Below are 27003 nucleotides of genomic sequence, written 5' to 3' on the forward strand. Positions count from 1 at the left end.
GCGTCAAACAAGCCCCGGACCCGCGCCCGCCCCCAGCCTCAGCTAACCCCGGCACCTCACCTGGCGACCCGGTCGGCGCTCTCTCCTCCGCTGCACGTCGAGGTTCGTCGGCACTCCGTCAATGTCCTCGGGGGTCAGACTATGGGGCGGGGAAGCTACTGGGCAACCTAAGTTTAACTTAAAGTTTAAAGATTAAAACTAGCTGACTAACGGACAGGGAGTGGCGATCAGGTCCGGCGCAGGCGGGGAAAGAGGCCGAGTTGACCGTGACCCAGACCTAAATAGGTCATGGCCTCTGCCCCACGCCCCCACCGGACGTGCGTCACGCGCCCCCTGACCCGGAAGTACTTCCCAGGATGGCTGCCCATAGGGCAGCCTCCTGGGCCTATGAACCAATGGCGGCGCGGTGTGGGCCGGGGGGCCGGGCCCTAAAGGCGGGCTCGTCTAGCCTCGCCCTTGGTAAACTCCCACTTTTCAAGCGGAAGGCCCCATCCTTTAGGTTTCCAACCAGTTTGCTTATTTTCTGCTGTTTTTATAAAAAACACCCATGCTTTGCGTGGGGACAAACTACATGACATCACACACCCTTGCCACAAGATGAAAGGCTGAGGTGGGGGGTGCCTACATCTCGGAGAGATGAGTGCAGGATTAGGCTAACGGTACTATTGCCGAAAGGTGGGTGAAAACGAGGCCTTGGGCTAAAGTTGTTGTGGCTCTGAGCAGTGGGCCCAGTTTGATGCAAGCTAGAGGCCATGGTGTGATTGGCCTCTGATAAGGCTCAGTTTAAATGGTTGGCTGGACGTGCTATGCGTCTGACGTTCGGGTCACAGTTTGATTCCGGGTGAGCCAGGTTGGGTCAGTGGGAGCTTGTTGTACTTTGAAGCAGAGCTTGGCCCCTGCTGCTGGGGTCAAGTTCTGAAAGTTGACTCCATCTTGAGCAGGGCTACACCAGAGCTCGGAGACCCTCGATGCGACATTTTGGGAGCTAACCCCTGGGAGCTGGAATGCAGGTCACACACCAAAGCGTGTGGACTTTAGGGGAAAAGTTGCACTTTGACACTTCACCAAACTTCTCGAAGTGACTCCGTCTTGGAGAGGGTGTGAGGAAATGAACTACGTCACAGTTTGAGGTGCTCGTGCTCACGCCCTGCTATCGGGGTACATCTGGAGGAGACGCCCCTCTGCAGAGTACCACAGCAGACTCAGCCCACGCGTATGGTTTTTTTTCCCCCGTTTCGACTCAAACCCCGTCCTACACCAGCCGGGGGCAGGGCTGCGGGAGATAAAACAGCCAGATTGTGATAAAAGTGGAAACAAGGCGAGGGGGGCGGCCGTCCCGCGCGCGAGCCGTGTACGTCTTATTATCAAGTTAATTAAAGCCAGCATCTGACAGTGTCACTCGGCTGTAGAAAGGGGGGATTTAAATGCAGAGTCTCCCAGGACTGCGTGTCAAGGGCTGCTTTTCATGCAGCCGCCGAGCTGTTTGCTTGGAACAGCGGTACTCAGAAATGAAGGGGAGCCTTTAAAGCAGCCGCCTTTACAGTAGTCATTGACAAGGAAGCAATTATTAAATTTTGATGTCCCAACTAAAAAAAAAAAAAGAATAAAACGACTTCCATAATTTGCGTTCAGATGGATAGCAGTGTAAAAAGATATAAAGGCCGGGCTGTATCAAAAGCTCGCTTTCCCCGCCATTAAAGGCAGCTCTAAAAAAAACACACTTTCAATGATTTTTTTTAAAGCTAAGCCAAGACACGAATCCCTGAGACGTTAAAACAGAGTCGGTTTAAATGTAGACATTGAAATTCAGGAGGCAGGCTGCCGAGTGGACCCGGGGTCAAGTGACGGACGGATTATATGCTTCTTCATAATAATATTAATTAAACAATTTGCATGCTAATAAGGTAACAATTATCAGGGCTTCTGTTGAAAGATTCAGGTTATTACAACACGCCACCGTGGGTGCCAGGGGTCAGGGAGTGAGAGGCGAGAGAAATTTCAGCTCAAATTAACATTCTGTCAGCTCGAGAAGATGGGGGGAATAAAGTCGAATTAATTCTTTATAATAAAGAGAGGGAGAGAGAGTGGGGGGAGAGACGAGAGAGTCGTCCTTTTATGCTTGCCGGATTGATTTGCCATTCTGTATTCAGAAACACGTCCCCGCCGCATTCCTCTCTCGCAGCCTGGGCTGAAAATGAGGCGTTTCTTGCCGGAGGCAGAACTTGGTCCAGCGGACACAGTTTACATTTAGTATTTATAGAGAAAAGAAATTAAATTATGGTGAAAAGTGGAGCCCTTGGCCTTCTTGACCCCGGAATTAATACCGGCAGAGTCATTTTCCTATTACTGTTACAGTTTGCCGAAGAAATCCAGATTGCATCTCCCGCCTGAGAGTGCGGCCTGTTTAAAGGGGAGCGAATAATTAAAAAATAAAACTGGATTCGGTCACAGGAAGGCGCCAGTTTATTGTGTGATATTCAATTACAGGTGTGGAGGCGCCCTTCCGCGCGGCGCTGTACATTAAAGGCGCACTACACTTATTTTATTTTATTCCTTTCTTTTCTTTTTTACAAAAGCGTGTTGTGCAAATCATCTATTTTTACTTTCTATATTGAAACCGGGGAAAACTGTTGTGTTTTCTGTTGACAGCCAGAATGACTGTACCACCCCCCCCCCCCCCCCAAAAAAATCCTCCTTCTGCCGAACCCCCTCAAAGTCATTTTTAAGCGTTTTCTTTGTCTTCCTGCTCTATCTTTTCCGCCTTTTCAGGCGATGGGGTTTCGGTTTAGGGATGAGAAGGAAAGTTCCCCCTTTAGGAGCGAGGGGGGTCAGGGTGTACAATTCAGTTTAAACTCCTTCAGATGGTGCGGATAAATATTAGGGAGACAGAAAGGACCGCGGGCCCCCCTGCCCACTCTCTGCCCCGCTCTGCTCAGCCTGTGTGGGTTTAGTGGCACTTATCTGTCCCCGTGCAGCGGTGGCCCGGCTCTGCACAGGACAGATAACAACGATCGCCCCCCCGATAACAACGAAATGTGGCAGAAAATCGCGAACAGAGCACAATGGAGCCGGAACCGGCGGAGGAGGGGCCGGCGGGAGGCTGGAAGTAAATAAAAAAATACAGGCATGCTCGGCCTATAATAGAAAATTATATGTATGTGCTCGGGTAGTGATAATCGCACCTAAAGGCAGATAAATTGCACTTTAAAAGTGACCCCTTCACGCCCCTCATCTGCCCCTGCATTCTATTTTAACAGCTGTTGGCTCACCCCGCCACTTATCGCAAGAAAAAAAAAACATACTTTTCCTCGAAATGTAATTTAATTACAATACATCGCGCTGCACCGGGAACCTTATTACGGGGAAGCCGACGAATGTCTTTTTTTTACTGCTTACTAAACAGCTATGTTCAATTAGCCGGAAAAGAGTCGTTTTTAATAACATATTTGATTTTTTTCTCCCTGTCAATAGATCAATACTCGGAGAAGACATCTTTCACCCAGCCCCCCCTCCCTCCCCCTCCTATAATATCATAAACCCGCTCCTTAAATACTGTACAGGATGCTCCGGCGGCCCCGCGCAGAGATGAGGAAGCCTGTACTTTTAAATTCAATGTGACAGCTCGGGAAAAGCAGCGGATGACGAATCTCTATTATTGCATCAGTCTATTTGCCGCTCAATGTCTCCCTGTAATTGGAGCAACATCACTTTAAAGGTTCAGAGAGTCGAGCATTTCTGCTGAAAAATCCCCACAACACGCCAGCCAGTGTTTTAAAGGGAAATCTATTAGTGCCGCTGCTTGGGGTGGTGGGGGGGAGTGGCCGCAGCCAGCAAGCACGGGCTGCTGCTAGTATTTAACTGGGTATCAGTCAGATCTCAAGCCGGGCGGGGCGTGTAGTTCTTATCAAAGCCCCCCTTGTCTTGTTGTGACAGCTCTGATATTGTTTATTGAGGTGGATGTCAGGTATAATTAGCAATCGATACGGAGGACGCGGCGTGCGTGCCCCGTCTGTGACGTCACGGCCAGGCGGGCCTGTGATTGGCCCGGGCGCTCCCCAAGCCCGGGCTAATTATTGGAAGGGTGCTGCTGATAAAGTAAAGGGCGGCCCCGGCGCTGGCAGCATGTCCCCACCCGGCCGCGCCGGCCCGTCACTGTGCACCGCTCCCGCCGGCCGCTGAGGAGCAGCCGCCACCGCCGCTTCCGCCTTCCGGCCTCCAGGCTCCCGCCCCTCCGGCCCGGACATGATGGACAGCCGCATCCTCGAGCACCCGCACGCCCAGTTCGGGGGCTCCCTGGGCGGCATGGTGGGCTTCCCCTACCCGCTCAGCCACCACCATGTGTACGAGCTGGCCGCCGCCGGGCACCAGCTGCAGTCCGCCGCCGGCGGGCCCTTTTCCATCGACGGACTGCTGGGCGGATCGTGCGCCGCCTCCGTCGTCAACTCCGGCCAGCTGCTGCCCTCCGGCTGCGGCCTCAACGGGGACGGGCAGCAGTACAAGATGTCAGGTAAGAGGGGGTGCAGGGGAAGTGGGGTGCATTGGGGATGTGCATCGGTGGATGGAGAGGGGACCCAGCTCGGAACGAGATCTGATCAGTGATGGGACCTGGATATCAGTGGCAGGATTGAGTGACAGAAGACAGAGTGAGCTGCATAGGGAACCTCCAAAGACCCTTCAGGAGGAAGAGTGAAGAAGGGGTGGGATACGAGTGATGGTACACTTGACTGTCAGTGGCAGGATCGCGAGACCGAAGACAAAGACTGAGCTCCAGGGGGTGGAGAAGGCACCCTTCAAAGGCACCCAATATTGGGACCTGAGAAAGGGAGGCCGGACTGAGTAACAGGACACTTGTGTGAGGGATGGAGAGGTGTCTTGTAAGAGAAAGAGCGCAGGCATGGAGAAGGGACCGAAGACTGAGTGACAGGGGGCATTGAGTGATTCACACGTGTTAAGGGTGTGCAGGCGTCCTTCAAAAGTTAGAGTGCAGGTACTGGAGCTCACTGAGGAGGGGAGACCCCCGGTCTGAGTGACTGAGCACTGAGTGAGCTCAAGGAGTTGGATGGTGGGGCTGCAGTGGACAAGCATGAGAAAGAGTTCAGGCGGGGGAGCGGGGCCTCTGAAAGCCCAGGGCTGAGCCCAATAAATGAATGACCTAGCACACAGTGCCTTTAAGAGGAAGCGTGCAGGGATGGTGATGGGAACTGAGCAAGGGGCGCCAGGACTGAGTTACAAGAGAGCTCGAACCGAGCTCCCGGTGGTTGAGGAGGAGGCTTTCTGGACCAAGTCCCTGGACTGTGTGACAGTGTCCATTGACTGAGTTCCCATGATGGAGAAGGGACACTGCATCTGCGGAGGCGAAGAGAGATGCTCATAGAAGCCAGTGCTGATAGAGACCAAGCACTAGACTAAGTGACAGTAACTAGACATAGCTTCAAGGGTGAAGCTGGGACCCGTGGTCCTGACCCTGAAAGAATAGGTTTCGGGCACCGAGAATGAATTTCATTGTTCGCTCCCGACCAGGAGTAGGGGACACTGAGCCTCTCACAGCATCCACTAAGTAAACTTTCCGAGGTACTGACTAGAAGGGGCGCAGATGTAGGGGAGTCCAGGCATGGAGAGAAGACATCCCCACCCCGGAAGTTGCACCCAGATCCAAGACCCACATATAGAGGGGTCACAAACCGGACCAACCTCTGCCTGGAGAGCCGGCCCTTGTCTGAGGCAGCGCTGCACGCAGAGAAGCGAGCCCGGAGTGAAGGTCCCTTGTGAGGGCGCATTGGGGGGGTTCAGCTGAGGAGTGAGGTGCGGGCACTGCCCTGGCTTGATGAGGAGGGAGTCTCCACACCGTGGGAGGTGGGTTGACGGGGCAGGAGCCGGACCTTCGGCACTGTATCCTGGGCCACGCTGAGGCAGCTTGCCCAGCGCGCCGTGGTGAGGAAATGCTGTCAGAGCAGGTCTGTGCGTCCGGACTGTTGTCAGGTTTTGAGGTCCCCTGACTCAAATGTGGACACAGTTGGGGGTTGCATGCTGTGTGATTGTCAACTATCAACTGAGGTGTTTGTTTGCAAGGTGGCCTGGAAGAGGCTGGGCGTGAGGTTCATTGGTGGCTCTCAGTTCTCTTTGTTGTGTTAGGGTGTCGGGAGTAGGTTGGGCGATTTATTGTTGTGTTTTGGGTAATGGATGTGGCGCGTGGTTCTCCCATAGCTGGTGGGGACTGTTCTTAAGCGGTAATGTTTGGGTGCGCTTCAGGGGACCTACTGGATTCGCGATTCTCTTCTACTAGGGCGATGCTGGGCAGAGCTGTGTTACTGTCGCGATAAGGGGCAGACGTTGAAACAGGGACCGGACAAGCATGGGATTGTTGCTGTGACGCGCACTCGAGGTAGTTGGCACCTGGGGTTCTTTTAGTCGAGGGCCGGAACACTTGCTCGAAGTTACATAAAAGTTTGTTGCAGGCCAGTTCCATGGGCGAATATACGAATGGAGAAGACGTCCTGTGCCAGCCCTGAGTCACATCTGTGGGTGAGGGTGGCAGCCCGGGCTGTGGGTGTGGTGGGAGCTTGGAGCCTGGGCGATGACTGAGGGCGGAAGTCTGTACCTGTAATCCGTCAGTCGGTGAGGGCAGGGGCCGTGTGCATGTCTTAGTATCGGAAAGACGCGCACACAGAAGTTTCAGATGGATTGGATTTCGGAATGTTGAAAGGACCGCGGCGAGCTTGGCATCAGAGAGGGAGGTGGTGGGTGTCGAGGTGAAATCGGGGTTTACATGAACAAAGCAGTTCGGGGTTTACGGACGTATCAGCCAGTTGTGATTGTTAAGGGTCCGCGGTTCGTTGTGCGAATGCATGAGACCCAGTAACGAACGTGTTTGTGTGCCCCATTGGTGGAGGGCCGCGGGCACGGGCCTCGGGGGGAGACGGCAGCAGCGGGGTTTGTGTGTCCACTGGTAGCGGGAGCCTTCAGGGGCATCTGGGACTGTGGACGGGGTGCTGCCACTGGTCTGTGGTAACCAGGATGTCATCTAAGCACATCACGGTCTGTGGAGAGACAGCAGCGCGTGGATTGAGCTTCACGGGCATTAGAGTCTGTGGACGGGGTCTCTGCTCTGTGGGTAACCAGGATGTGATCTGTGGAGAGGGCTGAAGCCACGTCCGTGCGGGGCCGAAAGTGGTCCACGGACAGCGGAGTCTGTGTACAAAGGCTTGTGCCGGGGTCTGTGAGGACACATCAGGCCGGTGTGTGCACGGATGGATGCCGGCCGGGATGTCAGCACGGGAGCCCTCGCCGCTCCCTGTATGCTGACCGGGGCTAGTGCCTCGCCTGGCCTCCCTGGCACAGACAGGGGCAGCTATAGCGGCTGGAGTCGAGCTTACCTTCTCGGCGGCTCGGTCTGTCATCTGAAGCCGTGGGCTTCGGAGCAGGTCTCTCTGTCTGGGGCGGCCGCTTCTCGTTCCATAGCCGTCCTCGGCGTGAAGCAGCAATAACCAGGGCATTGTTGTGGGAGCAGGGTCTGTGTACACCGTGCCCTGTAAGCCATGCCCATGATTGCTCCATGGTAGCCTTGTGCACGGGTTACTTACCGTGCGCACCGGGCCTTGATGTGGCAAGCCTGGCATCACGGATACTGAGTAAAGCAGGGGTGTGTCATCTCTTGAATCTAAGGCTGGGCTTTGATGGTTGTCTGTGCAGTGGTAACTCGGGGAAGATTTTTTAAAACCCAACAATTAAGAGGTGTTTGTAAAAAAAATATATATATTACCGACTCCCTAAACTCTTTAGGCCTTTCTATATGAGTGGGGTAACAAAGGGTCCACGGGAATAAGGCTGGCAGGCTGAACAAAGAGCACCCCATTGACTTTGTGCACGGTGTTAGCAGGGTGGGACAAATGACAGTGGGGCATCTGCAAAGACAGCGCCGACAGGACAACCCGGGGCCATTGTTAACAAAGCACCGAAGGTACGACTCAGGGCCACTGTTAACAAAGCACCGAAGGTACGACTCAGGGCCACTGTTAACAAAGCAGACTCAGGGCCACTGTTAACAAAGCACCGAAGGGACGACTCAGGGCCACTGTTAAACAAAGCACCGAAGGGACGACTAAGGGAAGACTCAGGGCCACTGTTAACAAAGCACCGAAGGGACGACTCAGGGCCACTGTTAAAGCACCGAAGGGACGACTCAGGGCCACTGTTAAACAAAGCACCGAAGGGACGACTCAGGGCCACTGTTAAACAAAGCACCGAAGGGACGACTCAGGGCCACTGTTAACAAAGCACCGAAGGGACGACTCAGGGCCACTGTTAACAAAGCACCGAAGGGACGACTCAGGGCCACTGTTAACAAAGCACCGAAAGGACGACTCAGGGCCGCTGTTAACAGGGCACCGATAGGACAACCCCGTACCCCTGTTAACAAAGCACCGAAAGGACGACCCAGGCCCTGTACAACAACCCAGATCCGCTGTAAATTAAGCACCAATAGGACAACCAAGAGTCCCATGAATACACCGCCAATAGGACATCCGAGGGATCCTGTAAACAAAGCACCGATAGGACAACTCAGGCCTCTGTAAATAAAGCACAGGTAGGACTGCCCAGGCCTCTGTAAATAAAGCACCGATAGGACAAACCAGAGCCATCGTGAGTAAACAACCCATAGTACAACCCTGGGCAGCTGTAAACAAATCACCGGTTGGGCAGCAGAACGTTTGTGTAAAAAAAAAAAACGGCGTAAGTGCATCTAGAGAACTATGTAAATAAAGCACCGGCATATAAAAATCCTATGGCTCTGTAATTAAAGCTCCAAGTTGTATTAACTTAGGCCCCTAGAAATAAAAGCACCTCTACAAAAATCCAGTGAATCCGGAAGAACTCCCCAAGAAGGGAAACCCAGGGCCTTTGAAAATAAATCACTGATAGAGCAGTTCAGTGTCTCTGCAAACAAAACACGGAGAAGGGCAATCTAGAACCTCTGCAAATAAACCAGCAAATAAACAACAGCCAAGGGCCTCTGCAAAGCAAAAAGAAGCCAATAACTGGGCCCGCAGAATGTAAGTAAAAGGGATCTGACACTCGGCTTTTTAAGTCCATAATTCCCGTCTCTCTCATATAGGGCCAGCAGTCTAGTGCTTTACCTCTAGGGCAGGGAAATGTAGTGTATTCAACCTACATGGAAAGGTGCCCATAACCTCAGGCTAAATCCGTTTCATCTGGCCGAGTATGGAAATCTGTGTACCTCTGGCGGTTCAGGATTTCCCTTCTAATCGATTTTAAAGTTGTAGGGGTGGACGGGAGGCATTGCTTTATCTGCTTTAGGAGTGAGACATATTGCACGGAAAGGTTTGGGGGGCAGCAAGTCTTTGTAAAGCAACAAAACTTAAATGTTAACAATTGACACTGTTGATCTCCCCAAAGCACCCTGTTTGAGGCATAAAACTAAAGGATGATCTGGGACATGTTTATCAGATTATACATTTCTGTTTATCGCTCCGTTGTTGTTCTGTCTGCGGCCACCACGTGACTGGCCTTCTAGGAGACGGCGACTGGCTTGGTTGGGGTCAGGTGGGTCCAGGTTTCAGAAGCGAGTTGACTAAGTGATTGGTTTGGAGACTTTTCTTCTTCGAGTGGGGTGGCCCCGTAGCTTGTAGGAGCAGGGAGGATGCAACGGACTCTTCCCTTTAAAAGAGGATTTACTCCAGGTGACTGGGCCTGTAGGCATGCCATCATGTCCAGGGGCTGCCTTGTAGAAGCTGTGTCACTGACCTTTGAAAAGCAAAGTGACCACAAGCGAAGGGCCCTTTGAGAGAACTGCATCAGGTCTTGTAGGTACCAGATGACTGGGAGCAGGTGACTAGCCTTTTTGGTGCCCCCTTTTAGATCGGGGTGACTCCAAGCAACCTGAGGGAATGATGTGATGGCAGTTATATGGCCTAGTTGAAGAAAGGTGACAGGCCTTGCAACTGCAAGGTGACACTGGTTGGCCTTGCGATAGTAGTGACCTCATGTAACTGTATGTGGAGGTGGGGTGAGATTATACCTGCATGGCCTTATAGGAGAAAGGTGACCTCTGATAACATGCCCTTTAATAGAGGGGTGATGACTTCTCGGTGTAGGGTTCGGGCCTCGTGGGAACTGGATGACAGCCTCAGCTTTGGCCCTGTATGAGAACGATCATGGCATGCAGCTTGTCTTCTAGGCGCAGAATAGCCCCAGGTACCTGGCTCTGTAGGAGAGGGTCGACAGACATTGTAGAACCCGGTGACCCCATATGACTGGCCTTTTTGGAGGGAGCCGTGTCCAGAGTGCGTCCGAAATGTTCTTGTAACCAGGACGTACCCTGTTCCCCACCCCGCCATTTAATGTGGGGAAAAGCAGCAGTGAAATAATACATGTGGGAAGCATCTCTCGGCAGGTGGCCGTTGTGATTGCCTCAAAGTTCGGCTGACCAACGTGGGAAATCCGGAAAAACAATCATGGCAGCCTTTGATCCCCGAGAGTGTGAGGGAGAAAGGCACCGAGGCGCTCAGCCTCGTTGTTTTCTTACTTGGGACAGTGCAGCGCCTCTTTGATGGTAAACACAAAAGCTGTGTTTTGGTAGATGCTGAGGCCTGCTTTGAAGGTGGCGCGTGGTGGGCGCGGGGCGGTGCGGGGACGAGGCCTCGCGCGTTTCACCGGACTCACGGTGTTGTTTTCTCGGTGATTTTACAGACTCGAGCGACCCGGACAAAGAGAGCCCCGGCTGCAAGAGGCGGCGGACCCGCACCAACTTCACGGGCTGGCAGCTGGAGGAGCTGGAGAAGGCCTTCAACGAGAGCCACTACCCGGATGTGTTCATGCGGGAGGCGCTGGCGCTGCGGCTCGACCTGGTGGAGTCCAGGGTGCAGGTATGTGGCCTCCTCTTGAGATCGAATACTCATCGTCCCCCGGGGGGCCCGCGCCAAGCTAGTGCGCTGGCACTAGGGCCTTGGTTCCTTAGATGATATGGGCCAGATTTACAAGCTCCGTGTGCCACGTTTACGTCACTTTTAACATGGGAAAAGTGACGCAAAGGTGGCGCAAGGGGCTTGCAAATCTACCCCCAAGCACGCTCAAAACCGTAACAGGAGCTTAGGCCGCACCGAGAGTTAAAATCTCAGCCCATGGGAGGCAGATACACGGTGCATTCGGAGATAGGGCCCTCTCCTAACACCCAGCCTGTGTTCTCAGACCTCACATCACCTAGTGGCTCTGGCCTTCTTGGAGCTCGCTGCCTCTAGCAGCCCCCTGCCCCTTGGACCACCCAGTGCCCAGGGGCTTTCTCTCGGAGCTACCACCAGCCCTCTCAGGGACCCCTTCCTCTAGCTGCTGCCACCCCCTAGCGGAGCCAGTCCTCCCAGAGCCATGTCTCCTAGCAGCCCCGTCCTCAAGCAGTCCTGGTCTTCTCGAAACCCCTTTTCCCTTTGTCTTTACAGCTAGGCTCACTCACAGCTGCTGTCCTGGCCCTTAAAGCTCCCACGCCCTAGCAGCTCCCAGTGGTATCAGAACTCCCTTCCCCTAGCAGCACGGGCCTTCCCCAGAACCCCCGGTATTCTTAGCTCCTGTCCCATAGCAGTCCAGAGCTCCCAGCCACTCAAGCTCGCGTCCACTAGCAGCCTCGGCCCCAACATATCCCGTCCCCTGGCAGTCCCATCCATCTTAAGTCCCGTCCACTAGCAGCATCGGCCGCTATAACTGCCTTCCCCTAGCAACCCCAGCCTTCGGATCTCCCGTCCCCTAGCAGCCTCGTACCCTTCAACTCACTTCCCCTAGCAGTCCCACTGCCCCAGCCTTCTGAGCTCCCATCCCCTAGCAGCTCTCGTCCCTAGCAGCTCTCGTCCCTAGCAGCCTCAGTCCCCACAGAGCTCCAGTCTCGAGCGCCCAGGCCATCTCCAGCTCTGCTTCAATTCCTTTTCACCACAAAAATATGCTGTGTAAATATACTTTTATATTGAAAAAATGTTTTTTACAGAAAAAAGGCGCTGAAAATATTGTGAAAATCGGCGTCTAGTCTTCTGCATTTAAATTTAAAAACATTTTCGTTCTTGGTGTTCAAATTATTTTTATCAGACGATTCAGCATTATGGTCCTTTATGCCCGCAACGTTGACCACAATACCCCTATAATCCACCTTAAAATGTAAAATAAATACAAACATTAGAAGCTGAAATGCGAGATCTGGATTTAGTTGAATGAATCAAATAGTCCTCCACCCATGTACCAAAATATACAAAAGAGCCCCTCCCATTTTGTAATCACTGTTCTTATTTACCCTCAACAGCATCAATCAGCTGTTGGCACTGATTTTCAGGGGCGCAAACTGCATTATATTTATCGTGCACCGACATACCTATTTACGAAACGTTCTTGCCCCTTTGAGCCATAAAATACTATATTCTGCTAAACACATTTGAACATTATTGGGCGGTTTCGTTTGGTTCAGCGAACGTGCGTGCGCCCGCGGGTTTCCGCATTACTTGCGTTAAAAGAAGCAGAAAAGCCTGGTCTCCACTAAAACAGCGCATTCTATTAAAACCTGTGTACATATTTCCAGAGCCGGGCTTTAAAGCAGTCTCGGAAGCTGGCAGGGGCGCTGGTGAGTGCCATTATAGCATTAGCCTTGTTTGAAGCGGTATTTACAAAATGGCGTTTTCCTCCCCTCCTGACCTCCTCTGGTGTGAAACCCTTTTATCCAATTTGTTCGGAGCTGGTTAAGTGAAGTCGAGACCCTCCATTTCCCTTTAATACGGTAATGAGTAATTCTCAATGACAGGCCGGCAGGAATTAGCACAAAGGGCCGAATTACCAGTGAGAGGAGCGGCGGCGGCCCTTGAAGAGGCTGCCTTGGTTTAGCGCGCGGCGCGGCGCCCGGGCGGCGGTGGGGCACACCCGCCGGCGCCACCTGCAGCACGTGTGGTACGGTGGTGCCCTCCCCGCTTCAGCCTCTGCGGCTCCTGGCACGTAGGGGCGTACCCAGCACCAAGCCCTGTATCACAGGGTACAGGGGTGTACGTCGGCTGCCCACACCTGCAGTGTGAGTGTCTGTACTGAGCAGGGCACAGTTGTGTTCACACCCATCAACACCAGTATCATATGGCACAGAGATGTACACTCGCCACTCACACCGCCAGCGCGGGTGCCTTTACGCGCATGGCGCAGAGGTGCCCCCCCCCCCCCCGCCTCTACAGTTGCCAGCCTCTTTGCCTATGGCACAGAGGTGCATACCACCCATATGATATGGCAAAATCGTACACCCGCCATACACACTTACATCGAGAGTGCCCCAGCCATCACCCTCTGCAGCTCGTGGCGCAGAGGTACATAACTAACACTAACTAGGGCCTGTATCATATTGTTCAGGTATGCCCACCCAATCAGTCTCTGCGGGGTATGGAAGAGTGGTCTTTACCGCCACCAATATCACAGAGGTGTGCACTCGCCATCCGCACCTGCAGCGCGAGGGCCTGCACTGGGGCAGAGGTGCCCGCGCAACGCATGGCACCGTGGTACCCACCCACACCTGCAGCTCGAGTGCCTGTACAGACGTACTTGCCCTACTACGAGCAATGCAGCTCAAGACAGAGATGCACACATGTCGCACATAGCAGGATCACCATTGTCAGGCAAATGATGAGTACAGAGTGGCACACCTTACCACACTACTTATTTTAAAAAGTTTTGTATAGCGCTAGCTCGACCCGTAGGTATCAGAGCGCTTTACATACACACAGTACACAGCAGGAGGACATTACAATTACATAGTAGGCCGACAGAAAGGAAGCAAACCACAGATACAAATACAACATGGGAATGAATATGCAGTACAGCGGAGGGGGAGAGAGCAAAAGAAAGGGCGAGAACGACATCGTCCGGTCACCCACTATCCCTGAAAGTCCAGGGAGAGGGGAGACACCTTGTATAAAGAAGACTAGGTTAGTTGACGTTGGTCATGAAAGTATTTGTTTAGGAGATGGAGTTTCAGGTCCCTTTTGAAACAGGAGGAGGGGTTGCATCTGTCAGGAGAGAGCATGGGCACTGATGGCACACGGTACTACTGTCAGGAGAGAGCATGGGCAGAGAGTGGCACACATCACCACACTACTGTCAGGAGAGAGCATGGGCAGAGAGTGGTACACCTCACCACACTACTGTCAGTAGAGAGCATGACAGAGAGTGGCACACCTCAGTACACTACTTTAAGCAGAGAGCCTGGGCAGAGAGTGGCCCCATCTCAGTACACTACTGTGAGTAGAGAGCATGGGCAGAGAGTGGCACACATCACCACACTACTGTCAGGAGAGAGCATGGGCAGAGGGTGGCACACCTCACCACATCAGTGTCAGAAGAGGGCATGGGCAGAGAGGCACTCCTCACCACACCAGTGTCAGTAGAGAGCATGGGCAGAGAGTGGCACACTTCACCACACTACTGTCAGTAGAGGGCAGGGAGGGCACACCTCACCACACTACTGTGAGTAGAGAGCATGGGCAGAGAGTGGCACACCTCACCACACTACTGTGAGTAGAAAGCATGGGCAGAGAGTGGCACACCTCACCACACTACTGTCAGTAGAGAGCATGGGCGAAGAGTGGCACACCTCACCACACTACTGTCAGAAGAGGGCATGGGCGAAGAGTGGCACACCTCACCACACTACTGTCAGAAGAGGGCATGGGCGAAGAGTGGCACACCTCACCACACTACTGTCAGAAGAGGGCATGGGCGAAGAGTGGCACACCTCACCACACTACTGTCAGTAGAGAGCATGGACACCTCACCACACCGGTGTCAATAGAGAGTGAGGACCCAGAGGGACACACTTCCCACACCACTGTTAGTCGGGATCACAGGCGCAACGGTCCACTCCTAATCGCACCAGTGTCAATAGAGAGTAAGGACCCACAGGGGACAGCTCACTGTACCACTGTTGATGGGGACCATGAGTGCAGAGGGCACATCTTACCACACTACTGTCAGTAAAGAGTAAGGTCCCACAGGGTCCTACCTCACCACACCAGTGTTAGTCGGGAGTGTGGGTGTCGCCTGTATAGAGCATGGACACAGAGTGCATACGTCAACACACCAGTGTCAGTAGGGATCAGGGGCGCAGAGGACACCTCACCACAAGACTGTCAGTAAAGAGTAAGGACCCAGAAGTTCATACCTCACCACACTACTGTCAGTAAAGAGTAAGGACCCTGAGGCCCATACCTCACTACCCTCCTGTCAGTAAAGAGTAAGGACCCTGAGGCCCATACCTCACCACAATACTGTCTGTAAAGAGTAAGGACCCTGAGGCTCATACCTCACCACACTACTGTCTGTAAAGAGTAAGGACCTAGAGGCTCATACCTCACCACACCAGTGTCAGTAGAGAGTAAGGACCCACAGGGCACACCTAACCACACCACTGTTTGTCGGGAGCGTGGGCACCAAGGGCCACAAATCGCCATACCAGCGCCTGTATAGAGCATGGACACAGAGTGCATAGGTCACCACACCAGTGTCAGTGGGGATCAGGGGCGCAGAGGACACACCTCGCTACACTACTGTCAGTAAAGAGTAATGACCCAGAGGGTCATATCTCACCACACTACTGTCAGTAAAGAGTAAGGACCCATAGGCGCATACCTCACCACACTACTGTCAGTAAAGAGTAAGGACCTAGAGGCTCATACCTCACCACACCCGTGTCAGTAGAAAGTAAGGACCCAGAGGCTCATACCTCACCACACTTCTGTCAGTAAAGAGTAAGGACCTAGAGGCTCATACCTCACCACACCAGTATCAGTAGAAAGTAAGGACCCAGAGGCTCATACCTCACCACACTTCTGTCAGTAAAGAGTAAGGACCTAGAGGCTCATACCTCACCACACCAGTATCAGTAGAAAGTAAGGACCCACAGGCTCATACCTCACCATACTACTGCCAGTAAAGAGTAGGGACCTAGAGGCTCATACCTCACTACACCTGTGTCAGTAGAGAGTAAGGACCCAGAGGCTTATACCTCACCACACTGCTGTCAGTAAAGAATAAGGACTCAGAAGTTCATACCTCACCACACCAGTGTCAGTAGAGAGTAAGGACCCAGAGGCTCATACCTCACTACACCAGTGTCAGTAGAGAGTAGGGACCCAGAGGGTCATACCTCACCACACTACTGTCAGTAAAGAGTAAGGACCCAGAGGCTCATACCTCACCACACTACTGTCAGTAAAGAGTAAGGACCCAGAGGCTCATACCTCACCACACCAGTGTCAGTAGAAAGTAAGGACCCAGAGGCTCATACCTCACTACACTTCTGTCAGTAAAGAGTAAGGACCAAGAGGCTCATACCTCACCACACCAGTGTCAGTAAAGAGTAAGGACCCAGAGGGTCATACCTCACCACGCTACTGTCAGTAAAGAGTAAGGACCCAGAAGTTCATACCTCACCACACTACTGTCAGTAAAGAGTAAGGACCCATAAGTTCATACCTCCCCACACCAGTGTCAGTAAAGAGTAAGGACCCAGAGGGTCATACCTCACTACACTAGTGTCAGTAGACCGTGAGGACCCACAGGGCACAGATCACCACACCACTGTTAGTCGGGAGCGTGGACGCTGAGAGCCACAACTCGCCACACCAGCGCCTGTATAGAGCATGTACACAGAGTGCATACGTCACCACACCAGTGTAGGCAGAGAGTATTTATTTATTTATTTGCGGGTTTGTAGAGCGCTAGAATAAACTCTCGAAGGAGTATCTCCGCGCTGTAGACGGCAGTAGCAAAAACCGGGAAAATAGTAACAATGATGCAGGACCAATACTCTTGTTTCAATTGATTGTTGACTGGCTTGGGACCTGACTTATTAATCCTGAAACAAAAAAGTCTTAAGTTGTTTTCTAAAGGCAAAATGATCAGAACATTGTCTAAGTTGAAAAGGAAGGCTGTTCCACAGAATAGGACCCACCACTGACAGAGCCTTCCCACCCAGTCTGGACCTTCTAATCTTGGGTACTCTTAACAGCAACTGGTCACTTGATCTGAGGGTACGTGTGGGGATATAAGGAACACATTTATTTGCCAAATAAAGAGGCCCCAAGTCATGTAGTGCCTTATGCACAAAGCAGCATGTCTTAAATTTCACTCTCTGGCGAACTGATAGCCAGTGGAGTTCTTGCAGCAGAGGTTTGGATGAAGACCTAGGGGGAGCATTGAGGACCAGCCTGGCTGCAATGTTCTGAATCACCTGTAGAGGGTCCAACACCTCTTCGTTGGCAGACCCCAGGAGACCATTACAATAATCAAGCCGGCTGATCACTAAAGCCTGAACCAAAGTTCTTCTAATGGAGTTAGGAAGGAGCGGGAATATCTTACGGAGGAGTCCTATCACATGGAAACAGGACCCCACCGTGTTGTTACCATGTAATTTCATTGTTAACTCCGGCTCCAGGCGGACCCCAAGATTCTTGATAACTAGTTTTGGTTCTGGCACTGGCCCCAGATCTAATGGCCACCAGTCAGGGGACCATAGAATCTTGGCCTCACCGAAAAGCATCACCTCAGTCTTACCAACATTGCACTGAAGAAAGTTGGAAGACATCCACTGGGATACTGCTTTCATCCCCTCGGAGAAAGATTGTTTAACCTCTGGGGTCAAAGATTTAAATGGGAAAAGCAGCTGAGTATCGTCAGCATAGGACACTGGACAGAAACCAAAAGCTCTCGTTATATCAGCCAGAGGGGCCACATAGGTGTTAAAAAGAGTAGGGCTCAAACAAGAGCCCTGTGGTACCCCCTTGGTGATCTTAACCTCATCCGACCGAAAATCACCCACAGAGAAGTACACCACGTCAGCGTCTGTAGCGAACATGCACACAGAGGGGCACCACACCAGTGTCTGCAGAGAGCATGGGCACACCTCACCACACCAGTGTCAGTAAACAGCTTGGACACAGAGGGGCACAGCTCATGACACCAGTGTCAATAGACAATATGGGCACAGCTGCGCACCACAACATACCTATGTCAGTAACACGGGGCACAGAGGGGGAACACCTCACCACACCAGTGGCAGTACTCATCATGGACACAGAGGGGGCGCACCTCACCACACCAGTGTCAATAATGAGCATGGGCACACCTCACTACACCAGTGTCAGTAATAAGCATGGGAAAATAGGTGGCACACCAGTGTCAGTAATGAGCATGGGCACAGAGGTGGCACACCTCTCAGAAACCATACATCAGGAGCAATCAGAAGTGCAAGCTGCAAAGGATTCGGAACACACCAACACCACGTATTACCAACCTGTACATAGCATGGGGCACAGCTGCACAACACCCAGCCCACATGACTACCACAAAACACACTATTGGCATCAGAGCACAGCTGAACCGACTTCAAATAAACTAACACACTTCTTTATCGTTCTGTACAGAGCATAGTGCAAAGTTGCACAACACATCACACCCATACCAACAAGTCACATCACTGGCATTCGGCAAGGAGCTGCACAGACCCCAGATTAACACGCAGACACCAACATCTGCACTATGAGTGTACTGTACAGAGCATGGCGCAGAGCTGCACAGAACATAACACCAAATATGCAGCCTTAGTATCCTTTTTAGACCATGGCATAAAGCTGCATAACCCCCAGATCACACAAACACTCCACACAACATGCATTAACACCATCTCACACAGAGGTGGGCGGCCTAAAAACTCACCTCCAAAATAGGAGCATTGGCATACTGTAGCACGCATGGCACAGATGTTCACTTCACACTCTCCACCAATACATTCAGAATCCTAGTCTTTTTGCAAAACATGGCACAGAGGTGCACAGCAACAAGAGCACACCACCAGAAAAACTTGAGTCATTAGTATCCTATTCAGGGCATGACACAGTGGTGTTCAGCACCTAGGCCGCAACACTCCCAAAACACACGTCAGCAGAGGTGCACTGACCCTCCCACACACACAAAACATGCAGAATTAGTATCCTGTCACAGCATGGAACAGGCGTGACCGACTCACAACACACCACCGCCTAAACATAGCAGCATTAACATTTTGTGCACAGCATGGCACATAAGGGCACCGCCCCACAACACACCACCGCCAAAACTTAGCAGCATTAACATCCTGTACACAGCATGACATAGTTGCACAACACAAAGAACACAACGCCACCAAAACATACTGCGTTGGCATACTGTACAGAACATGGGACAGAGGTGCTTACCAACATACCTATAGATGCTGTACAATACATCCTGTATAGCTCAGGGAAAGGAACTGCACCGACCCCAGAACTCACACCACAAAAGACTGCAGAATTAGTATCCTGTACTAAGGTGGCACAGAGATGCACAACCTTCCGAACACCCCGGAGCACACAACCACCAAAGCATGCAAAATTCCAATCCTGTGGAGAGCATACCAAGAGATGCACAGATACCACAACAAGCTGCCTCTGTACAGAGCCTGTGTGCCCAGCACCACAACGGGCAGCACCCTAATTCTGCTACCAGTTTCTTTACAGAAACACCGCGTGCCTTCAAACACACAACAGGAAGCGGAAACACCCACGAAATTAAAAGTGAAAGTCCCGCTGTCAACACTCGGGTTCAGCTCTCGAAGAGAGGGAGGAGTTTAGCCAGCACAAGGGGGGGGGGGGGGCTCTCACTGACGTGGCAGATTTAAATCTATTGCAACCACATTCACACCTAAACACCTTCCCGCAGCTTGTGTTGTTCCCCCTCCGTTGTTTATTTTGACAAATCGTGCGTAGCGCAAGTCTGTGAATTGAATCGCTGTTCCTTGACTCGGCACATTTAATGCAGAGGGCAGAGTCTGCACTGGCGAGTCGCTTTATTAGTAAAAATAAAATCTAATTGTGTTTATTTTTATATTTGTTTGTGCAACGCATGAGTGCCTTCTGATTACTTTGTATTTGGAAGAATACAACTTGCTTAGCATTGTGTCGGTACTTTAACAAATAGCCTCCCAACATAAGAATAGGTTGTTTTAATAACTGCTTTTTTACATCTCGCAAAACTAATTTAATCAAATTTTTAGATAAAAATGCAAATAATCAGTTTTTAATAACAAACATTGCTGGTGTATTCGGTTAAGTTTAAGGCACGCCTGTGTCATTTATGTTGACACGTTCAGGTCACAATTGCAAGAGTAGGTGTAAATCTGTAAAATGCAGCGATTGTAGCAGTGTTTTTATTAATTTCGACCCGATCTCCATTTACCATTTGGAATAATACAGTGCAAATTGTCAGGTGTATTTAATTGTAGTGATGTCTGAACCATCACGGCGAGTTGTCACAGTATATACATAGCACGGATGACTAGATATCGCATGTTGCCTAATATTGTTTGTACTATTGTTTGAATGGCGTTGTGATGTGACATAGCAAATGTCTAGAGCTTATTTTTTGATAATACGTATGGGCTTTTACAAATACGCACTCGTAGCTCTAAAGAGCAGAAATGCCTCCTATTAACAACTGAGTGCGGTCAGAGACATGTGCATTTACTTTATTCTCGCCGCCCCGTATGGCGTAATTGAAATATGAAATACGTATAGTCGTTTTCTATCTTATATCAGACCAAACGTCTCATTACAGGTGACTTTTGTACTCTATTTTCATCATGGTCTTTGTCTTCGCTTTTGTCGAATTTTTTTGGATTGGAACCAGAATCTCATTTAATTTGTAGAAGGAAGGTTTCCAATTATGATTAGACACAGACTCCTAATAAATATGTAAAATACAAATGCCCAAATTAATTAACAAATTGTGATTTGGTAACACATACAAATCTAACATTTATAAGTGTGCTATATTAATACAATGAGTAGCTGCAAAAAATACATCAGTAAAATAAATAGGGAATTTTATCGCATGAATGGAATGAAGTAAGACCATTTAAAGCGCTATATAAAATAAAAAGTACGCGTCAATAATAATTAAAATACATTTAAGTAATCTTGAAAAATAAAGCAATTTTAAATTAAATGAAATACAACTGAACGAACTATAAAGAATATACAAAAGAAACAGTAAACAACGTACACATATTTAAATACATGCAATGTACCCGAAACAAGTGAAATACGAATAAATTAAAAATATGTAAAGTATAAAGAAATAATTAAAAAAATATTTTTTTTTATTGTATGTAAACATCCGCCCTTCCTTGGGAGCACTATTTAACGGCGTGTTTCTTTCCCCGCAGGTCTGGTTCCAAAACCGCAGGGCCAAGTGGCGCAAGAAGGAGAACACGAAGAAGGGGCCCGGGCGGCCGGCGCACAACTCGCACCCCACCACGTGCAGCGGGGAGCCCATGGACCCCGAGGAGATCGCGCGCAAGGAGCTCGAGCGCATGGAGAAGAAGAAGCGCAAGCACGAGAAGAAGCTGCTGAAGAGCCAGCAGCGGCAGCTGCACTCGCCCGGCGCCCTCTCCCTACACACGGCCAGCTCGGACAGCGACAGCGGCCTGTCCCAGAGCAACGAGTCCGAGCCGCAGCGGCGCCCCCTGCCGGCCGAGGCCGCCTACTACCCGCGGCCCAAGGACGACGGGCCCTCCAGCTACCCGAAGCTGAACCCCTTCAGCGTGGAGAGCCTGCTTTCCCATTCGCCCCCGCGCCGGAAGTCGCCCGAGGACTTCCGGGCCGGCGGCGCGCGCCCTCTGCTGGGCAAGGGGCACTTCCTGCTTTACCCCATCACGCAGCCCCTGGGCTTCCTGGTGCCTCAGGCCGCCCTGAAGACGAACTGCGGCCAGGAGCCCACCGCCCCGGTCGGCAAGGACACCCCGACCAGGGCGGACCAGGACAGGAGCACGAACTCTGCCTCCCCGACGGGGGACAGCCGCTGTCCCGGGGCAAGCCCGGGCCACGGCCAGGCCGAGCTCTGCACGGCGGGGGGCGAGAGCCGCTATCCCGGGACTAGCCCGGGTCAGGCCGAGCAGGGCCCAAAGGACAACTGTTTTTCCCAGCCAAAGTCTCCCAGGACCACAGATGAGGGCACGGGTACAGAGAGGCCGGGCAGCACAGGGGTCAGCAGCGAGCCCTGCCCCTCGGACAGCAGCCTGGACTGTGAGGAGGTGGTGGACATGGACTGACCCCCAGCCCAACCCCCCTCAGCCCAGGTAACTTCTGACATTCCCAAAGCCGAGCGGACACCACATATCAGGCTACCCCAGCAGCTCTAGAATAAACCCGTACAATCAGGTGAATATCGGTTTATAGTTTTTGTTCTAAAAAAACACGTTTATTGCCTAGTAGCAGCTGGACTTCTGTGTGAACAAAAAAAAACTGTTAGGAGCAAAATACAGCGAGAAAAAAACAACGAGAATCCTCAAAACCTTGTACAATGCAAAAATGTATAAAATATTTATATATGTAAAACTTTCCTTTTTTATATAAATAAAAGCCTAAAAATGATCCTGGCGATGTGTATTTGGAACTGATTTTGGCTAGGACTGCTCCCCCAACCTCCACGCACCGCCCTTCTGTGTCTGTGTGTGCGTGCCTGCCTGTGTGTTTATTGCTTAACAAATTTATTCATTTAAGGCTTTCCCCCTCCTTCCCTTCTTCCCCCCACGACAGGAGGTTAGCAGCCAGAGTGTAAAGTGACGGTTCTCTTGTTGAAAGTAATATACAGGAGACGTCGTTGAAGTCTTTAAGTGGGTTTATTAAGATAAACCAAAACACATCACAGGAGCACATCCACACCCGGTAAACTCCAACTGTAGAAGTGACAAACTCACAGTTGAAGCTTACAGGTAATCATTGCCACGAGAGACGCGTCTCTTGAAAGATAACATTCTTCAAGAGATGCGCGTGATAATATACATCATGAGAAACTATGCACGTGATAAACATTTACTTGAATTCTATGAACTCTACATCTCCTCTCTCCTTATCAAATAAAGAAATTGAAAGAAAACTTAACTACTAGAAATGAAACTTAACAAAAATAATAATCTCTAAAGCGAGTGGGAAAAGAGCAGTTTCTATGAGTTCTAGATGCATTATCAGAAGTTTGGCAAGCAGTACTATCATTTTCAACATCGTCAGTAAGAGTAAGTGACATTTCAATGGGAGGTGAAGTTTCCTCATCAGAAACTGGAGTAACTTGAGAATAAGAAGAAATGTCATTAGGAGTTGGACATTCTAATTGTGGTAAATCAAGAAAAGACCCAGAATGACTTTCATTTTCACTCTTGGTTCTGAGGATGCTCTTGGCTTGGTCAGAAGTTAATTTGACGAGTGAACGTTTATTACGCCATCCTCTCTTATCTAAAAATAAAGAACCTTTGGACACTTTAAGTACTTGAGTAGGGAGTGAAAATTTAGAAAGGCCTTTTTTAATTCTATCTACAGACTTAAACATGACCCAATCACCTACTGCAAAAATTTCAGGGTTAGAGACAACTTTGGCATTAAAATTCCGTGTTTGTACTGCTTGTTGTTTCTCAACATTATTCTTAAGTTTTGTTCTGTCAGAACATGCTAAACAAACAGTTTTCTCTGGAATCAGATTTTTAATCCAGGAAGGACAAACAGTATTATGTGGGCTTCTTTTCTTAAGTAATCTGAAAGGTGATAAGCCTGTGGTGGAGTGTGGTGTAATTAGGTATGCCCAAACTTTCTCTCTTAGAAAAATTTCTACATTTTCTTTACATGAATAAGCAGTCTGAATGCCCTCTTTTAAAAATCGATTCATTCGTTCAATTAAACCATTTGATGTAGGAGAATATAGGGCTACTCTCAAGTGTTTTATGTCAAATTTCTTGAAAAATTCCTCTATGACGTTAGAACAAAAATGCGAACCATTGTCGCTAACAATTTCTTTGGGAGGTCCTTCCATCCTAAAAATCCTTTGTAAAAATCTTATAGCTGAAGCAGAATCAGGGTTAGTACAAAAATCAAAATCAAACCATTTGGAGTAATAGTCTATAACAGAGACAATGTAACGTTGATTTTGAGGCAAAATTTCAAAGGGTCCTGAAAAATCAATGGCTAGCTTGAACCAGGGGTCATCAGGAATAGGAACATTATGTAAAGATACATTTCGTAACTTCCAGTGTTTATCAGAAGCTAAACAAATGCTACAGGTATCAATCCAATCATTTACATTCTTTTCCATAGCTGGCCACCAAAAATGCTCTTTTAATTTACGTGAGGTACCACCTACCCCTAGATGACCTTGATGCGCAGTGAAAAATAATTTTTTGCGCAAAATTAAAGGTGGAATGCAACGGTCATCTCTAAAAATTATTCCATTAACAATTGTTAATTCTTCAGAAACCTGTGCAAAGGATTTTAAAGGGGCGGGAAGAGAACGAATTTTGGGCCAGCCTGAGATTATAAGGTTTTTTACTGCCATAAGAGTTTCATCTTCAGTGTAGCATTTGAACCAATCCTCTTCAGAAATAGAAAGAGGAGAGAGAATTAAGTCCTCTAAGGAGGCAACAACGCACTCAATATCATTTCCAAGTACGTCATTATTATTTTCTAATGGCAATCTAGAGAGAGCATCAGCTCTCATATTTCTGCCTCCAGCAATGTGGTGAATGCTGAAATTGAAGTCATTTAATTTTGAAAGGATTCTAACTAACCTTGAAGAGGCTTTGCCAGTGCCATTCCCATTTAGAAGATGTATTAAAGGTTTGTGGTCAGTGTATAATAAAAATTGAGAGCCCCAAATGTAAATCTTAAACTTTTCTACAGCCCATACACAACCTAGGGCTTCTCTTTCAATGGTGCTGTAATTGTATTCCGCACTGCTGAGTGATTTTGACGCAAAACCAATGGTATGTTCTACTGAACCTTTCCATTGACAAAGGACAGCACCAAGGCCTTTTTGACTTGCGTCTACAAAAATGCCACATTTGAGACCTGGTGTAAAGGATGAAAGAGCTGGAGAATTTATGATGACCTTTTTGATGTTATTAAAGGCCAAATCTGCTTCATCATTCCACAAAAATGAAACATCCTTTTTCATTAAAATTCTAAGAGGCTGAACCAATTGAGAATAATTCATCACAAATCTCGAATAATATTCGGTGAGACCAAGAAAGGATCTCAAATTATCTTTGTTGTTTGGAATGGGTACATCTTGAATGGCCTGAGTAAGGGAAAGTTTAGGTTTGATACCTATGGTAGAGATGGAATGACCTAAATAGTCTAATTCTTCAACAAAAAACTTGCACTTTTTTGTACCAAGGGTGATACCAACATCCTTGAAGCGAGATAAAACAACATATAAGTCTTTAACATGTTCATCAACATTTTTGGAATGAATTAAAACATCATCTTGATATGCTTGTACATTCTTAATATTGCATAAAACGCTGTTCATAAATTTTTGAAAAACACTTGCGGCACTTGCTAAACCAAAGGGAAGTCTTAGATATTTAAAGGCTCCAAAAGGAGTAATAAACGTGGTAAGTTCAGATGAACATTTGGTTAAGGGAATTTGGTGGTATGCACTCCTTAAGTCTAAAAGCGTAAACAATTTAGAATCAGCAAGTCCAGTGAGAAGTTCTTGAATTTTGGGTAATGGATAACAGTCAATCAAAATGTTTTGATTTAATGATCGAAGGTCGGTACACAAACGAATGCTGGAATCTTTTTTTTTAACAACTACGATCGGACTGACCCATAAAGATGAGTCAACAGCTTCAATTATTTTCTCATCAACCATCTTCAAAATTACCTTTTTCAAATCATCTCTTACATTAAGAGGAACATTCCTCAATTTGTGTATGACAGGAATAGCATTGGGTTTAAGGCGAATGTGATGTTCATAGTTTTTAATCTTACCAACTGAATCATTGAAGACTTCAGGAAAATCTGAAATGATTTTGTTAATTATTCCTACATCAATGAAATTAACGAAGGATACATCACATTGTTCATTTATCTGAACGGGGCAATCAGAACCAGGGACTAGCTTGAGACCCATTTTGGCAAGATCTTGCCATCCAACAATGCATTTTCCATTAGTAGCAACATATACTTTTGTATATATTTTTCTACCTAAACAAATTATGCTAGTAATGAAATATCCCCACATTTCAATGCTTTTTCCAGCATATGCTTTTGGTATGATATCCAATGGTTCAAGGGCAATCTTGGAAGACCAGTGAGTATTGAATAGTAATTCAGAGATAATGGTCACGGGGGCACCGGAATCTGCCATCATGTCAATTGTTAAATGATCAACAATTACCTGGCAAGTTGGATCTTTTGCGTGTGCCAGACCATTGGAATCAACCATGCAAATAGAAACTGAATGAATAGAAAGAATTTCTTTTTCAACTAAGTTTCTATTGGGAGTAACAATTTCAACAGTGTTAATAGTGGTATTTTTCATTTCAGTGTTAATAAATTCGACATCATCAGAGTTTTCACCTGTAATGTAAGAAATATTATTAATCTGAGAACTCTTACGATTACGACAAACGGTTTGAAAATGCCCTATTTTTTGACAAAAAGTGCACTTTTTTCCTTGAGCTGGACAAATTGGGCTGTTACTTAAGTGTGTTTTCGAACCACAACGAAAACAAAAGGCATTTGTTCTTCTTTGAAAAGGTTTCTGAAAGGGCTTATTTCTAGTATATAAAGCATTAATATTTGTATCAGGTTGAATGAGAGAAGAAGTTTCAGTAATGCATTTTGACGATACAATGGACCTTTCAATACCTTTAGCTATTTCTAATACTTCAGATAAGGAAGGGTCTCTACAACTCAATATTCTTTCTTGAATTTTCTTGTGACAGCAATTATACACGAATTGATCTCTCAATGCAGTTTCAAGGTAAGTTCCGAAACTGCACTCAGCAGCAAGGTTTCTTAAAGCAGATATGAATTCTTCAATAGATTCATCTTGTTCCTGACGTCTTTTCATGAAATTATAACGTTCGAGTATGACACTAGGTAGTTCAAGGAATTTTCTTTTCAATTTTAAAATTGC

The 27003-nt window shown here is 48.9% G+C and overlaps 1 protein-coding gene and 1 long non-coding RNA gene across 2 annotated transcripts in view; one reads left to right on the top strand and one right to left on the bottom strand.

Annotated features, from left to right (window-relative positions):
* Nucleotides 1-4120: 4120 nt before the first annotated feature.
* On the top strand, nt 4121-22457 carry UNCX (UNC homeobox). Its single transcript, XM_078664195.1, has 3 exons — nt 4121-4507; nt 10708-10883; nt 21257-22457. The coding sequence occupies exons 1-3, from the start codon at nt 4243-4245 to the stop codon at nt 22139-22141; spliced, it is 1326 nt and encodes a 441-aa protein (XP_078520321.1). The 5' UTR covers nt 4121-4242; the 3' UTR covers nt 22142-22457.
* A 235-nt stretch (nt 22458-22692) lies between these two features.
* LOC144785093 (uncharacterized) overlaps nt 22693-27003 on the bottom strand; it is a 5283-nt gene continuing 972 nt past the window's right edge. Inside the window, exon 2 of the long non-coding RNA XR_013601757.1 lies at nt 22693-22768. This is a non-coding gene — a long non-coding RNA (uncharacterized LOC144785093). The remainder of the gene's footprint in view (nt 22769-27003) is intronic.

Source organism: Lissotriton helveticus, chromosome 10, assembly GCF_964261635.1.
Source record: "Lissotriton helveticus chromosome 10, aLisHel1.1, whole genome shotgun sequence".
In the NCBI taxonomy this organism is placed as follows: Eukaryota; Metazoa; Chordata; class Amphibia; order Caudata; family Salamandridae; genus Lissotriton; species Lissotriton helveticus.

Coding starts and splice junctions, on each gene's coding strand:
- UNCX (XM_078664195.1), top strand. CDS start 4,243: ATGATGGACAGCCGCATCCTCGAGCACCCGCACGCCCAGTTCGGGGGC. Junction 4,508..10,707: donor GCAGCAGTACAAGATGTCAG/GTAAGAGGGGGT, acceptor GTGATTTTACAG/ACTCGAGCGACCCGGACAAA. Junction 10,884..21,256: donor TGGTGGAGTCCAGGGTGCAG/GTATGTGGCCTC, acceptor CTTTCCCCGCAG/GTCTGGTTCCAAAACCGCAG.